A 14,276-nucleotide genomic window follows, 5' to 3' on the forward strand; every position below is an offset into this window, starting at 1 on the left:
TAATAATAATAATAATAATAATAAAATAATTGTTTCCTTGCTTGTGCAAAGGGAGGAGAGAAGCAGCTGCATTCGGGTGCAGGAAGCCCATTCATATCTCCTCTTATTAAGCCAAGACTTGATTGTCTGAACATGACCATTTTATTTACTATATAGAGGAAATCGGTAGCATATGTGCTTTTGTTGTTCAAGATCTAATACTCTCTGTTGTTGTTTTCTCTCCCCAGTGGACGAATACATTGCTATAGCAAAAGAGAAGCATGGCTACAATATGGAACAGGTAACAAAGCAATTCAAAAATGAAAAAAAAAGTGTATTTACCAGAATATGACTCTTTTACCGCCCTCTTTCTTTGTCTCTCGGTTTACTATTTTAAATTAAAGTCATGGATGGGTTAGTGGTATGTTTGTGTGTGTGTGTGAGAGAGAGATTCATAGAGCATCAAATTCTCGTAACTACATTCGGCATGGTGATTTTGTCTATCAAGTGATTTTCACCTACCGTTTTGTGATTTATTGTATGTGTAATATATAATTACATATAACCATATGTATGCACAGTCATGTTTTAAATATCCTGTCTGTCCAAAAAGGTCAGGCCGGATCACATCATTAGTCACGATAAAAGCGTATATGCGGAAATAAAACAATAATAGACTAATACCTCCTAGAAAACCTAATGAAACATACAGCAAAAGGCACAGACCAGTAGCCGAATGCTAGCTAAGTAACAGCATAAAACATATCACACGAATGTCTGTCTAAACATGTGGGCTTTGGATCAAACAACATGTTACTTTAATTATGCGGTGGCTTTTTCCCGGCAGTAGTGGCCGAACTGAGGTAACCTCTTAAAATGGTCCGCTACTCGCTTGAAATTATGGTTTTAATTTTTGTGAACCGCCCAGAGAGCTTCGGCTATTGGGCGGTATAAAAATGTAATAAATAAATAAATGATCCAAAGAACCCCACAAAATCCTGCAAGTCAAGGGGTTCCAGCCTTCGGGTCCACTTCAAGAACACACGTGAGACTGCCCAAGCTATCAAGGGTATGCACATCTGGAAAGCCACCAAATATTTGAAGAATGTATCTCTAAAGAAGCAAGTGTGTTCTCTTCTGTCATTACAATGGTGGGGTTGGCAGATATGCTCAGGCCAAGCCGTGGGGCTGGACACAGGGGCGCTGGCCAAAAAAGAGTGATGAGTTCCTTCTGCACATGCTCAAAAATGCTGAGAGCAACGCTGAGCTCAAGGGTCTAGATGTAGATTCTCTGGTAATTGAGCACATTCAGGTTAACAAAGCCCCGAAGATGTGCGGGCGGACCTATTTGTTTATTTATTTATTGCATTTCTATACCGCCCAATAGCTGAAGCTCTACAGAGCTCATGGCCGCATAGACCTGCAGAGCTCATGGTCTCGTCAACCCCTCTATGAGTTCTCCCTGCCATATTGAGATGATTCTCACAGAGAAGGAGCAGATTGTACCTAAGCCAGAAGAGGAAGTTGCCCCAAAGAAGAAGATATCTCCAAAGAAACTGAAGAAGCAGAAGCTGATGGCTCGGGAATAAACACTCCTTTGGTTCACAAATAATTACGTGGTGTGCAGCCTACCCCTCTCTGCTGTTTACTCTAGGCTAAGTGCCTTTAGCCCTGATCTGAATTAGGACCACCTGAGAAGGGAGGTTCAAACCTTTTCTCCTCAGCTGCTTGGATCTCAAAATTCTATCCCCCATCCAACTGCCTGGATTTAAAAGAAAAAAATGTAATAAATAAATAAATGATCCATTGCCGGTGGTAATGGTGGTTGTTATTATTAAATCCTCATGCAGAGGCAGAGATAGAAATTCAAGACCCAAGTAGCTGACAGGGAAAGATTTAAACCTCCCCTCCTGGTGCATGGTGATCTGGATCATGGATGAGTGTACTTACTCTGGAGGAAAAAACAAAAAGAGTTGTCAGCTGCACGCTACATAAGTAAAGCATCATGTACTTTGCCCCTTCAATTTGTTTCTAAACAACCAGCAAGAACATGCACTGGTTCTAACCTATAAAGCCTTACACGGCTCAGGAGAACAATACCTGGAGGAACGCCTTTCCCGACACGAACCTACCAATACACTACGTCAACTTCTACGGTCCTCCTCTGGGTGTGTACTCTGACGGAAGCTCAGAAGACAGCAATAAGGGTGGCCTCCCAATTATGGAATGAACTCCCCAACAAGGCCTGCCTGGCGCCAACATTATCTTTTTGGCACCAGGTTGAGACTTTTCTCTTTCCCCGGGCATTTAGCAGCCTATGTTGAATTTTTAATCAATCCCAGATCTATTTTTAGGTTTGGCTGAAAGTTCAAAGTTGTTTTTTGGATGTACGTTGTCTCTATGTATGCTGTCTGTTTTATGTTTTCATGCTTTTAAATTTTGTATATTGATTTTTAACGTTTTAATCTTTTGTAAACCGCCCAGAGAGCTTCAACTATGGGGCAGTATAGAAATATAATAAATAATAATAATGACTGCCCTACCTCCTCTAGGAACTGTAAGATTCCCCAGGAATCCAGGAAAATGCAGAGAAATGGTCTAAGCAGAGTATATTTTTTATTACAACAACTTTAGTTTCATATAGGTTCTTAAATTGGAGCCCACCAGAATCTTTCATGGAAAGGGAGAAAGAAGAGTTGTTCCTACCCAAAAACCCATCTGTGCCCCGTGACCACTTTCAAGCAAAAGAATGTGGCCCCTGGCTTCAATAAAATTGCCTGCCCTTGTTATAATACCATGCATTATAATAATATAACAGGAATACAATCTGTGTGCTAAGTACTAAATCTCTAATGAGTGTATCTCTGCCCTCCCTACATAAACAACTCCTAGATCCATCTAAATGGGATAGTGTTGAAGAAGCATAGCACCTGAAACTAAGATCAACTTGAAAATTAAAGAGACTAACAGTGGAAAATTATATAAGTAGAGGACTGTATAATTTCAAGGTTTTGATCTTCCATTGTTCATAGAATCATAGAATAGCAGAGTTGGAAGGGGCCTACAAGGCCATCGAGTCCAACCCCCTGCTCAATGCAGGAATCTACCCTAAAGCATCCCTGACAGATGGTTGTCCAGCTGCCTCTTGAAGGCCTCTAGTGTGGGAGAGCCCACAACCTCCCTAGGTAACCGGTTCCATTGTCTTATTTATTTATTTATTTATTTATTACATTTCTATACTGCCCAATAGCTGAAGTTCTTTGGGTGGTTTCCAAAAAAAAATTCCCCACATTATTACATAATAAAACTGACTTAATACAACAAAAAGTTGAGAAATTTAATTTTGGATTAACACATCAAAAGGGGGGGAGGGGAAAGAAAGTGAAGACCGTGGGTCAAACTTCAAAGTCCTTGAATTCTTTAAGACAGATATATTATCAAGTATGTTCTCTTCCAGCATATGCTGAAGTTGATAAGTCCAATTAATGCAAATGAAAATTCCTTTGCCAGTAGTTCATGAAGTGAGACACCATCATGAGAATAAACCCAGTTTTTTCCAGTCCAGTCCTAATGTTTCGGACCACTGGTTGGAGAGGACAGCCATATATGTTTTCTTGGTGCCTGTTTGTTGATCACATACGTTCCCAAGCTAACACCCAATACTGCTCTAACAGTCAGGAAGTTTTTCCTGATGTCCAGCCGGAATCTGGCTTCCTGTAACTTGAGCCCGTTATTCCATGTCCTGCACTCTGGGAGGATCAAGAAGAGATCCCGGCCCTCCTCTTTTAAGTATTTGAAGAGTGCTATCATGTCTCCCCTCAATCTTCTCTTCTTAAATCTTAAATGGATGCTGCTGTTTTTATACTGTCGTTTTTATGTCTCTGATGGTTTTTAAATTTTGTATACTTTTAATGTTTACTGTTTTTAGCTTTTGTGAACCTCCCAGAGAGCTTAGGCTGTGGGGTGGTATATAAATGTAATAAAATAAATAAATAAAATAAATAAACATGCCCAGCTGTTTCAGTCTCTCCTCATAGGGCTTTGTTTCCAGACCCCTGATCATCCTCGTTGTCTTGTTGTTCTATGAGGCATTCCTGTACTGGGAGATTTGAAAGAGGGAAAAAACCCAACCTTTATGTGTAAAGTTTCTTCTTGCAGTGAGTCATGTTAAAGGGAATTCCAAGAAGGAAAACTCCCTAGATGTTTAGCAACAAGAGCTCAATGACATGGAGCCACAGGGTCATGCTTGTGTTTATAGATGTGGAGCCGCAGACAGTTTTTTGAACATCTAACTTTCTATCAAGAAAGAAAAAATGCTTTTTTATTTTTATTTTTTTTTCTTTTTTTGCATAGCATAGTGAGTTGAGAGGAGAGGGAAACCCCAGCACCAAAGTTAGCACTTTCACTTTGCATGGTCTGAAAGAAAGATGTTGCCCAGGGGATGTGGAATCTATATATGACTGTAGAGAATCAGAGCTGATAGAGGCTTATTCGTTTTAGTGGATTTGGTGCATAATAATTTTATTTGAGAAGACAAGTTTGCCAGCTAAACTTTATTTCAAGTGTAAGACAGTTGGCCCCTACTGAAATGTCTGCTGTGACAGAAATCAGGAGGACAGGCTGGATTATACAGCCAAAGGAACTTGCTGATGTGAAACCGTGATGTAATCCCTGTGACTTTGGGGGGGTTTTCTGTACAAGAACCCAACACACTCCAAGTTTAGTTGGGTGGGATTTCCAGACATCCTTTGTGTCACCCTTTTCAAAAATACCACGGTGAACTGGAATGGCATTTCTTTTAATTCACTAGGAAAAAATATCATCATGCATGTCGGAAAACAATGTGTCTAGTTTGCTCTCTGGGGATACAGTGGTGACTACCAATTCCGAGGACTTTGGGGCAGGGTTTATTTCCTATTCAAAAGTGTTGTTCTGCATTGTTTAAGGATTCCTAGTTTTGTTAAAGCAAAAGGAAAGATCCAATGCCTACTCTGCGTTCCTCTGCTTACTTGGTATGTTTAATGGCTCGTGTGTGTGGCTGGCCTGCTTGTGTGCACACAGTTAAAGTGGAAGTAGGACAACTCACTCATGATACTGCAGTTCAACCGCTCAGAGCCTTTTGTGTTCTTGGAGCATTTCTAAATTAATGCATTTTATGGTGGCTGTGTTTGTGTGACTATATGCCTCTTCAGCTGAAGGGGAGGGGAAGAATTGTAGCCCAGCCAATGGTTCCTGCTTTAAAAAAAGAAGCTGGATATGAAGCCGCATGTGGATACTAACAGAGGGCAGTATCCAATAGTGTCACTGGGCTTCTGTTAGTTGTGTAGTGCCCTAGAGGCTTACTGCTACCACAACTGGAACCAGCAATTCTGAAAGCAACCCCAGAAATTATTATTATTATTATTATTATTATTATTATTATTATTATTATCATTTTTATACCGCCCAATAGCCGAAGCTCCCTGGGCGGTTCACAAAAACTAAAACAATTCAAAGTGTAAAACAAATAGTATAAAAACATGAGATAAAATACACACATTAAAACGAATTAAAACATATCATACATGATTAAAATATCCTGAAAACATTCTAAAATTTCACTGGATAGGCCTGCCGGAATAGATCAGTCTTTATTGCTCTTTTAAATTCTAAAAGACTGTCAAGTTGACGAATCTCCTCCGGCAGGCCATTCCACAGTCTGGGAGCAGCAGAAGAGAAGGTCCTCTGGGTAACAGTTGTTAATCTAGTTTTTGCTAGCTGAAGTGGATTCTTCCCAGAGGACCTGAGTGTGTGGGGCGGATTGTACGGGAGAAGGCAATCCTGCAGGTAGCCTGGACCCAAACCATGTAGGGCTTTAAAGGTAATAACCAACACTTTGTACTTCGCCCGGAAACTAATAGGCAGCCAGTGAAGAGATTCTAAAACTGGTGTAATGTGGTCACCCCTAGGTGTACCAGTGACCAGCCTGGCTGCGATATTTTGGACTAATTGAAGTTTCCGGACTAGGCACAGAGGTAGCCCCATGTAGAGCGCATTACAGAAGTCAAGCCTTGAAGTTACCAGTGTGTGCACTACCGTCTTTAGGTCTTCCAACCTAAATGACTAGAAATGCTTGTTCCCCGAATTAGGCCAGTCAGCAAAGCCCCCTTCTGTGAGCTCCACTGACCTACTGCATTCTGGAAATGATCATTATGAAGCACTAACTTCCTGTTGCGATAGCAGTGGGTCCCACTATGTGTGGGGCACATTGGATGCTGCTCAGAGTCTCTGCATACTCCTTGCTACAGTCACCATAGCTGTGTGTGTAGTAAGAAGGCAGTGCAGTAGGTATGCCAGAAGGGGATTGGAGAGAAACTGAAACTTGCTGAACTACTAAAATCTAGGCTTTGGAACTGCAGCCTATAGAGAAATGTAGAAGGTTGGCTTTTTTTAAAATGAAAACTGTAAAGAATGCTATTCTTTTCCATTGATTGTGCATCTAGATTTCATTTGCATTTATCCATGATATTTTCCCACCCTCTTCTGCCCTCTCATCTCCAGGCCCTTGGGATGCTCTTTTGGCACAAACATAACATTGAGAAGTCGCTGGCTGATCTACCTAACTTCACCCCCTTCCCAGATGAATGGACGGTTGAAGACAAAGTCCTGTTTGAGCAGGCTTTCAGTTTTCATGGGAAAACATTCCACAGAATTCAGCAGATGGTAAGGCACCCCTGAAGCTGTAGGTTTGGTGGCTTGCAAGCCGTGGGCAGTATCCGATGCTGCCGCTCCACTTATGCCACTGATGTAGCGCTAGCGTAAGTGAACTTGTAGTGCAGCGCCAGTAGCATATGCTGACAGAAGGGGTTTTCTGAGGAAAGCCACTGCACCAGCATACATTACTGGCTGGAGGTAACTTATACTAGTGACATCTTTTAAACAAATAGGAGGGGGAAATGGAATGAAGTTGAGTTGTTAGGGGTTTTTTATGCCCAGTTTTTATTTCAAAAATTGTGTATTATTAAATTTTCTTGTATATTATTTACAAAGTGAAGTATGAAACACAACTAATAAGACAACAACTGGATTATTCAGAGAAGGGGTGGAGCGGGTGGGTTTGGGGAATAAGATTATGTGCTCAGAACTTTTCATGCCATGGAGTAAAAGGTATCTGCTAATCTCTAAATCAACTAATTTCTACTAATTTCTAAATCAACTAATCTCACTGGGTGTAGGCTTTTGTACAGGCAGTCAAAGGGCCAGGTAATTATCCAGTTGATCTCATCCACTGCATGCTGCAAATTCATAGAGAACAAGGTCAGTTCCAATGGTATATGATGATGATGACATTTGTATCCCGCCCTACACCACAAGGATCTCAGGGCGGCATACAGATTATTTATTTATTTATTACATTTTTATATCACCCAATAGCCAAAGCTCTCTGGGTGGTTCACAAATCATACAAACAATATAAAACAATAAATATACTCAGCTAAAAACAAATTAAAGCATTAATAAGCTAAAACCAGTACATAATTTAAAAATGGTAAAAACAAATGTACAGACTGTGTATATGGTCTTCTGTGTATGAGTTAAAAGCCAGGAGTTCTAAGCATTGTTTGGAAGGTAATCAGAATTGTCCTTGATACAAAGAGATATTCTCAAAACATTGGTGCTTTTGTCTTTATCAAAATATGTCCCATCAGAGTAGCCATATCCGAAAATTTTAGTGAGGTTACACTAGATCTGTATATGTAGGGTCTTGGGGTAGAATCAAAGTGAAAGTGATAGAAATACGGGAATTTTTTAGTATCTGTCTTAATCACAGTTTAAACCAATTAACACATTTTAATTTGTGTAAATTTGCTGAAAGAATGCCCCAAAAGGCATTCTTTCTCCTCCAAACATATCTACTTGATTTTACTTGAGGATTTTTTAAAGAGCAGAAGTGTTTCATATTTCTATCGGCTGGAGATCAAGGGGCTCACTAAAAACAGTGTGCTGTTAATTAGAAGAAATAACAGCTGTAATTTATTATTATTTTTTGGTCAAGGTTTCCAGCTTTATCCGCTCTCTTTAAGTCACTCCTTTTTCTAGTTCTTCGCTATTAGTTGATGTTTCCTAAGGGGAGAGCTAGATGTGATGCTTGATGTAGGGTGATGCTCAAAATGACAGTTATCTCTCCTGCCCCCTTCCAGTAACCAGTAGACAGACTTTTAGCAAGGGAAATGAGGATATTGTGGCAGGGATACATCTGCCTAAGTGTTTCAGTGGTGCTAAGAGTCATGTCTGATTCTGTCCTGTTTAGCTTTTTCACTGTAAGTAAATATGTGATTGTGCTGGAGCAGAAGGGGAAGTTTTATGTCACCTGATTGTAACACATTTTAAACAAAAGTTGACATTGAGGTCATTGGGAAGAAAAGTGTCCTTTACTGGAATCTTCTTCTGACACTTTCTTTCCATCTAGTGGCATTTCCTGGGCAAGCAAACAGTGGCTGTATTCAGTCAGACTTCCAAATCCTCCAAAATTGAATTCAGACAATCCTTCAAATCATGGAAGACTGGAAATGAGCCGCAGGCATGTGTGATCCTCTCTCACACATGGCTTTACATTCAGTTTTCTACTTAGCACTAACCATAGTTTGCCAACACGTCCAAATTAACAAACTGGAATTAGCATTTGCCCTCTAAACCAGAAATGGCAACTCAGTTCAAACCACGGTGATTTGGACATCATGGCCAACTACAGTTAGTGTTAAACGACAAATTGAAAGCAAAGCCTTGCATGAAAGAGGAAACATTCACTATAAATTGCTGATTTTGATGTTATGGAAAAAGAATGGTTAATCCTTAAACTGAAAGACAAGGTGTGCAAGTGGGGAGGAGGAAGCACAGGAGTCCTCAAAATGACTTTTGAAGGATTATCTGAATTGAGTCACTATGTAAACAATTCCATGGTTAGCAGTGCGTTTGTTTCACATTTACAGGTCTTTGACTACTAAATCTATGTGCATCTCAGCCAGCAAAGATGATCTTTAGGTGTTTACAGTCAGAACAAGATGTAGGGCTCAATTCTCTGGGTAAACTCTATTGATTTGCAGAGAAAAGCAAAAAGTGAACAGACTGTTTCAAGGATGTAAATAATGGTTTCCATACTTGTAAGGTTTTTTGGAAGTAATGACTTTTCCCAAACTTACGTTCAAGTTTGTTCTTGTGACCTTCTAAAATTTAGGATAAGAATGACTGCAGCATCCTTCTAAGTCAGGTCAGACTACCTATATATAGCATCATCGATGAATTTGTGGCTTTAGAGAGCAACAGTTCTGTGAATGTGTTAATAGGGACATCGTCTCATGGTCAGTAATGAGGGACGTGAGACTCTTGCCTCCTAAAGTAGTGTGCAAAATTTAAATACATTGCACATCAATATTTTTTTAAAGCAAACAAACTGAGAGACAGCTCCTTAATTGCAAATTGCTTTTTCTAAAGCTGGTCTTCTCTAGCAACGAAAGCAGAACAACTGATAGTGTAATTAGTATTTCAGTGAGAACATAGCATGGCTAACTTAGGTCGTGTTTGTGGGAAGGGAAAAACATGCAGATTTGAAAAATAAGGTGATGCTGATGTCTCCATTGAAAGGCAAGTGATAAAATACAGAAGCAACCATTTGAAACCTTATCGAGCACTTCAGAAATGTTTCCATTCACTGGTTACCTTTTGCTTTTGTGATTTAAGTCAGTAGTCTTCAACATTTTTAGACCTGGCGCTTATGTTGAGCCCAAATGTGCATTTTTAAGCTATTTATTTGTATTGTGATAGTGCTGTTGCTTAGGTCATGGTGTGATCCAGGCAAAGCAGTGGATCCTGTTTCACCAGTTGAAGACCAATGATTTAAGTCACTGGCTGTTGGCATGAAACTGGCCCCATTTCTTGAAATGTACCCAAGGGCGCCAGTTGAGTTGCATTCAGTTTCTGGAATGGCACCCAGGTGAGGAGCTGCCAGGCACTTGTGCTCTGGTGCTTTGTATTCTGCTATTGCTGATTCAGGCATAAAAATGCCAGTTTGTTCCCAGGCGAAACCAGAATCAGGTCTTATCCTGGATTATGCCTTGGGAATAGCTGTATGCTCCTTTTTGTAACCTACCATGGTGATTGACAACTTCTGCTCACAGTGGGTCTTGGCTCTCTTCCTTGACAACTGTCACTGTCTGATTTGAACTGGGCACATGTGTGAAGTGGAGTGTTACAGTGGTCCCAATATTCTGTGCTCCTCAGCTGCCTGACAAATCGATAGCAAGCTTGGTGAAGTTCTACTACTCCTGGAAAAAGACAAGAAGCAAAACAAGTGTCATGGATCGTCATGCTCGGAAACAGAAAAGAGAAAGAGAGGAAAGGTAGGTTGACAAGTAGGTTTATAAAATGGAGGATCTCAAAATAAGAGCCACTTAACTTGCACGTTCTGCAGTTTTGGTTTGTGTAGGATAATGTGGACACTTACGCAATATTTGAACAAAATACTTTTCAAATTGCAGTTCTGTGCCAGTCAAGTGTAAGATGGAAATGTTTAGCGTGGCTGTTATGTGAGATACATTTATTTATTTATTTTATTACATTTACATACCGCCCCACAGCCGAAGCTCTCTGGGCGGTTTACAATAATCACACCAGATAACAAATAGACTTGTGGCACCTTATAGACTAATACATTTTGTGGGTGCATCTGATGCAGTGGACTCTATAGTCCACAAAAAGCTTATGCCATCATAAATCTATCGCATCTTTATGGTGCTACAATTATGCTTTGCTGCTACAAATACCTCCCTGGACACTGCCGCACAAACTAAGTTCTGTTGCTTTTCAGGACACTTAAAAGAGAAGGGTTTTCAAACTATTGACATTTCAGAAATTGCTGCTTTTTGTGTTTGTTCCCTCTTAGGAGATTTTAAGGTTACCCTTTAGGAGATTTTAAGGTTATCAATAGTTGCTAGTCCAGTACCAGAGGCAGTATGCCTATGTACACCAGTTGCGGCCAGGTGCTATTGCACTCATATCCTAATTGCGGGTTTCCCACCAGCAGCTGATGAACATTGTGTGCGCAGAATGCTGGACTAGATGGACCTTGGCCTGATCCAGCATGGCTCCTCTTAAGTTCTTATTTTGTAGCTTGCTCCTTTCCTGGGGAAAAAAGAAGGCTACTGTACAACAAATGTGTGTTTGCCTGCCTGTCTAAGGTTCCACACTTTATGCAGCAATCATGTAGGAAACGTGATATGAGAAGTCAGGTTTGTATCCATAAATGTCTCTGAAAATGCATCATGGCTCTTGGGCAGATGCACTGAGCTGTTTTAAGGATACACACCTGTCATTCACAGATGTCCATATGTTTGTTGTGTAAAACATTGTTATAATGTCAGTGTACCTGTGGCAAGCAAATTTGCTGAGTAAAATGTGGTGCCGCCTAGTCTGACAGAGCCTGTATATGTGATTATTTTTTCTTTTCTTTTGTGAGGGTCACTGTTGTTTTCTCTGGTTGAAGTCAATGCATCCACTAGTTAATGGATTCACTAGTGTTGTATAGGGTGACATCAAACTCGCCTGGTCACCCTAACCCTAACCCAGTAAAGAAACCCAGCTGGCTGGTGGACGAGGGATGGAGACATCTATACCTCCTCCATCGGTCCACTTGGTAGAAGGCAGTTTGTTTTACTAGCCTGCTAAGTGGCAGCTAGCAGGGCTGAAATAAGGTGGAGCCTGGCTGTTTAGGGCTGGCAGAGCACAAGTCTGACCACAGTGCAATCATTTGCCACTCACCCCTGCTATGTCAGATCAGATATAGGCCTTTCCTAGAAAGATTTGTGGTTTCTTCTTTTTTTAAAGTCCTAAGTCTTTTCTAAGAAATCTTTGCTTATAAATACTCTGTCCAGATCCAGTGATTCAAGGTCACAGTAGCTATTGGGCAGATCTTTTGGAGTAAGTTCATGGATTGGCAAAATCATCTAGTTGTCTGCTGACAGGTTTGGCCCAAGCCCAACCTGCTTCTAGGAAAATGCAGCTTGCCTGCTAATTCCTTGTTGTGAAATTGGTTTATCCGCTAAATGGGATTCTTTCTCTGGGCTTTCTTTCCCCTTGTCCTCCTATGCGACTTTCTCACAGGGGGGAAATGCTCTGTGTTCAGGAGGAAAAGTAATTTTCTATCGCTGGTTATAAAAAGTAGGACTGTCTTCCCTAACCTCTTTCCCAACCTGGCACCTTCCGGATGTCTTGGACTACAGCTCCCATCATCCCGAACCAAAGTGGACCATCGGGAGGGCACTATGCTGGGGAAAGTTTTATCAGGGTCTATAAAAAGGTTGTGACTGTCTTTAGATCAGACTTCCCAACCCTGTGCTCTCCAAATATTTTGGATTGCAACTCCCATCATTCCCAGTGGGTAAGCTGGCTGGCAATGATGGGACTTGCAGTCCACCTGGAGGACACCAAGTTGGAGAAGACTGGTTTAGATATTTGTAGCTTCTCTTAATAAGCTGAGATACGAATGAACTTTTTGCCTGTCCTCGCTTTGTAGCTAGAGATCTGAAGGCCCGGAAAAAAAATGAAAATTTTTTGGGGGAAAAACCCCAGTTTTTTCTCCCGAAGCCTTTTTGGTTTTTCCCCGAAAAATTGGAAAAATGGAAAAAAGGAGGGGAAAAAATGGATTACGTGATGTTTTATTTTAGGATGATGAATACAATATTTAAGACAAGGTGTTCAGATAGTTACTTCTCCAAATGATTTCTAAAAACTGTACAGTATCAGATTATTACAATGTCTGTGCACCAAGGACAAGCAAGTCCTAGGTTGCAAACTGAGACTACAACTCTCAAATGCAGGAGGAAGATGCATTTCTGCCTCTAGGGGGCATTGCCATTGAAGCAGAGACTAAAACTGATAGTGATAGCTATAGGTCAAAAAATGAGTCTGATTAAATTTCATGCATATTCATTGAATCTTGGTCCCCTACTTTTTCTCAGTTTTTTTTATGGGAATGGGAGCTTTATGTCTTGACACTGGAGGACTAGCGGAGACATAAATAATTTTCTTTGTTACTAATGTTGGTGGTTTCTTCTGTTGTCATTTTTTAAAAAATGTTTTTTGCCAGCTCCTCATAAATTGGCAGAACCAAAGAGGTTCCTTACAGTTCAGATGTTCCTAACAGTTCAGGAGCTTGTAGCTCCATTTGTTACAATTTTTTTAAAAAAAACATTAAAAAGTAAATTTAATTTGTAATAATTGTTTGAATACACTGTACTTTTAATATACCAAATGTAATAATTTTATGCCAAACCAACTTGGACATAATTACATTTTATGTTCCTAAAGTAACAAAGTGACTTTCAATCTATAAAAAGTGCTAATATTGCCTTATTTCAATTTTTCTGAAAATTTCCGTTTTTTTCCATGGCTTCAAAATTTCCAGAAATTTTACATCTCTATTTGTAGCACACCTCAATGAAATGTGGATCTCTGCAATTAACCATAGTTTCCTACTTAATCTGAAGTCAAGACACTAAGGTTACCAATTTTGGAACAACACTGGGTTTTAAAAACCAATATCAAAACATAGTTTAAGATCCTGGCTTGTTCCAGAGGTGGTAACCATAGCTACACCATTTGGGAGAAACAGGAAGCTATCGTTAATTGGAGACTTCTGCATTTCATTGAACTTTGTCTCAGGGGGAGGAGAGAAGGAGCTACTGCAGGAGTTTCCTCCTATCTCAGCAGATTAAAGCAAGATACAATCAGCCAAACATAGCCATAGTCATTTTTTTTATGGACCTAAGCTTTATTTGTGCAGGCAAAAGGCTCACTTGTATTTTTGTTTTTTAAGCTGAGAGATAAGATTGTTTGAATGTAGCCTGCTACTGTTGTCGGGATTAAACGTTTGGTGGTGGTGGTGGAATTAAAAGGTGCGCATCTAACAGATTAAATTTGGCGGGAGTTGTGTGTGTGTGTGTGTGTGTGTGGAGTCTTTAATCGTTCACTTGGTTCTGTGTTACTTATTCTGTGGACATGCTGCTAGAAAATTTGGAATGGAAATGGTTCCCAATGGAAATCAACCTCATAAGCCGGTCCTGTCGTTTGTTGGCTGTGCCTCTTCTGCATCCTACTTAATCCATGGGACCGGCACTGCCGCATGATCTTAATCTGATTTACAAGACATTTTGGTCCCTGGAAAAACTCTGAAGATGTGCCTGAGTCTAGATTTTGCATTAATTCAATGCTCTTGCAATGCAGGAATATTGATTCAAAATAGTCTAAGAGCCTGTTGCTATGGA

At 40.2% G+C, this 14,276-nt stretch overlaps 1 protein-coding gene and 1 pseudogene across 2 annotated transcripts in view; both read left to right on the top strand.

Annotated features, from left to right (window-relative positions):
- The window catches only part of RCOR1 (REST corepressor 1), a 164,332-nt gene that overhangs the window by 105,611 nt on the left and 44,445 nt on the right, over positions 1 to 14,276 (top strand). For both annotated transcript variants that reach the window (XM_063118071.1, XM_063118072.1), the window contains exons 4-6: positions 228 to 280; positions 6,520 to 6,681; positions 10,237 to 10,355. In XM_063118071.1, the coding sequence (XP_062974141.1) occupies positions 228 to 280; positions 6,520 to 6,681; positions 10,237 to 10,355 (334 nt within the window). The remainder of the gene's footprint in view (positions 1 to 227; positions 281 to 6,519; positions 6,682 to 10,236; positions 10,356 to 14,276) is intronic.
- Positions 819 to 1,572, top strand: LOC134413602 (large ribosomal subunit protein uL22-like; annotated as a pseudogene).

Source organism: Elgaria multicarinata, chromosome 2 (assembly GCF_023053635.1).
Source record: "Elgaria multicarinata webbii isolate HBS135686 ecotype San Diego chromosome 2, rElgMul1.1.pri, whole genome shotgun sequence".
Taxonomy (NCBI): domain Eukaryota; kingdom Metazoa; phylum Chordata; class Lepidosauria; order Squamata; family Anguidae; genus Elgaria; species Elgaria multicarinata.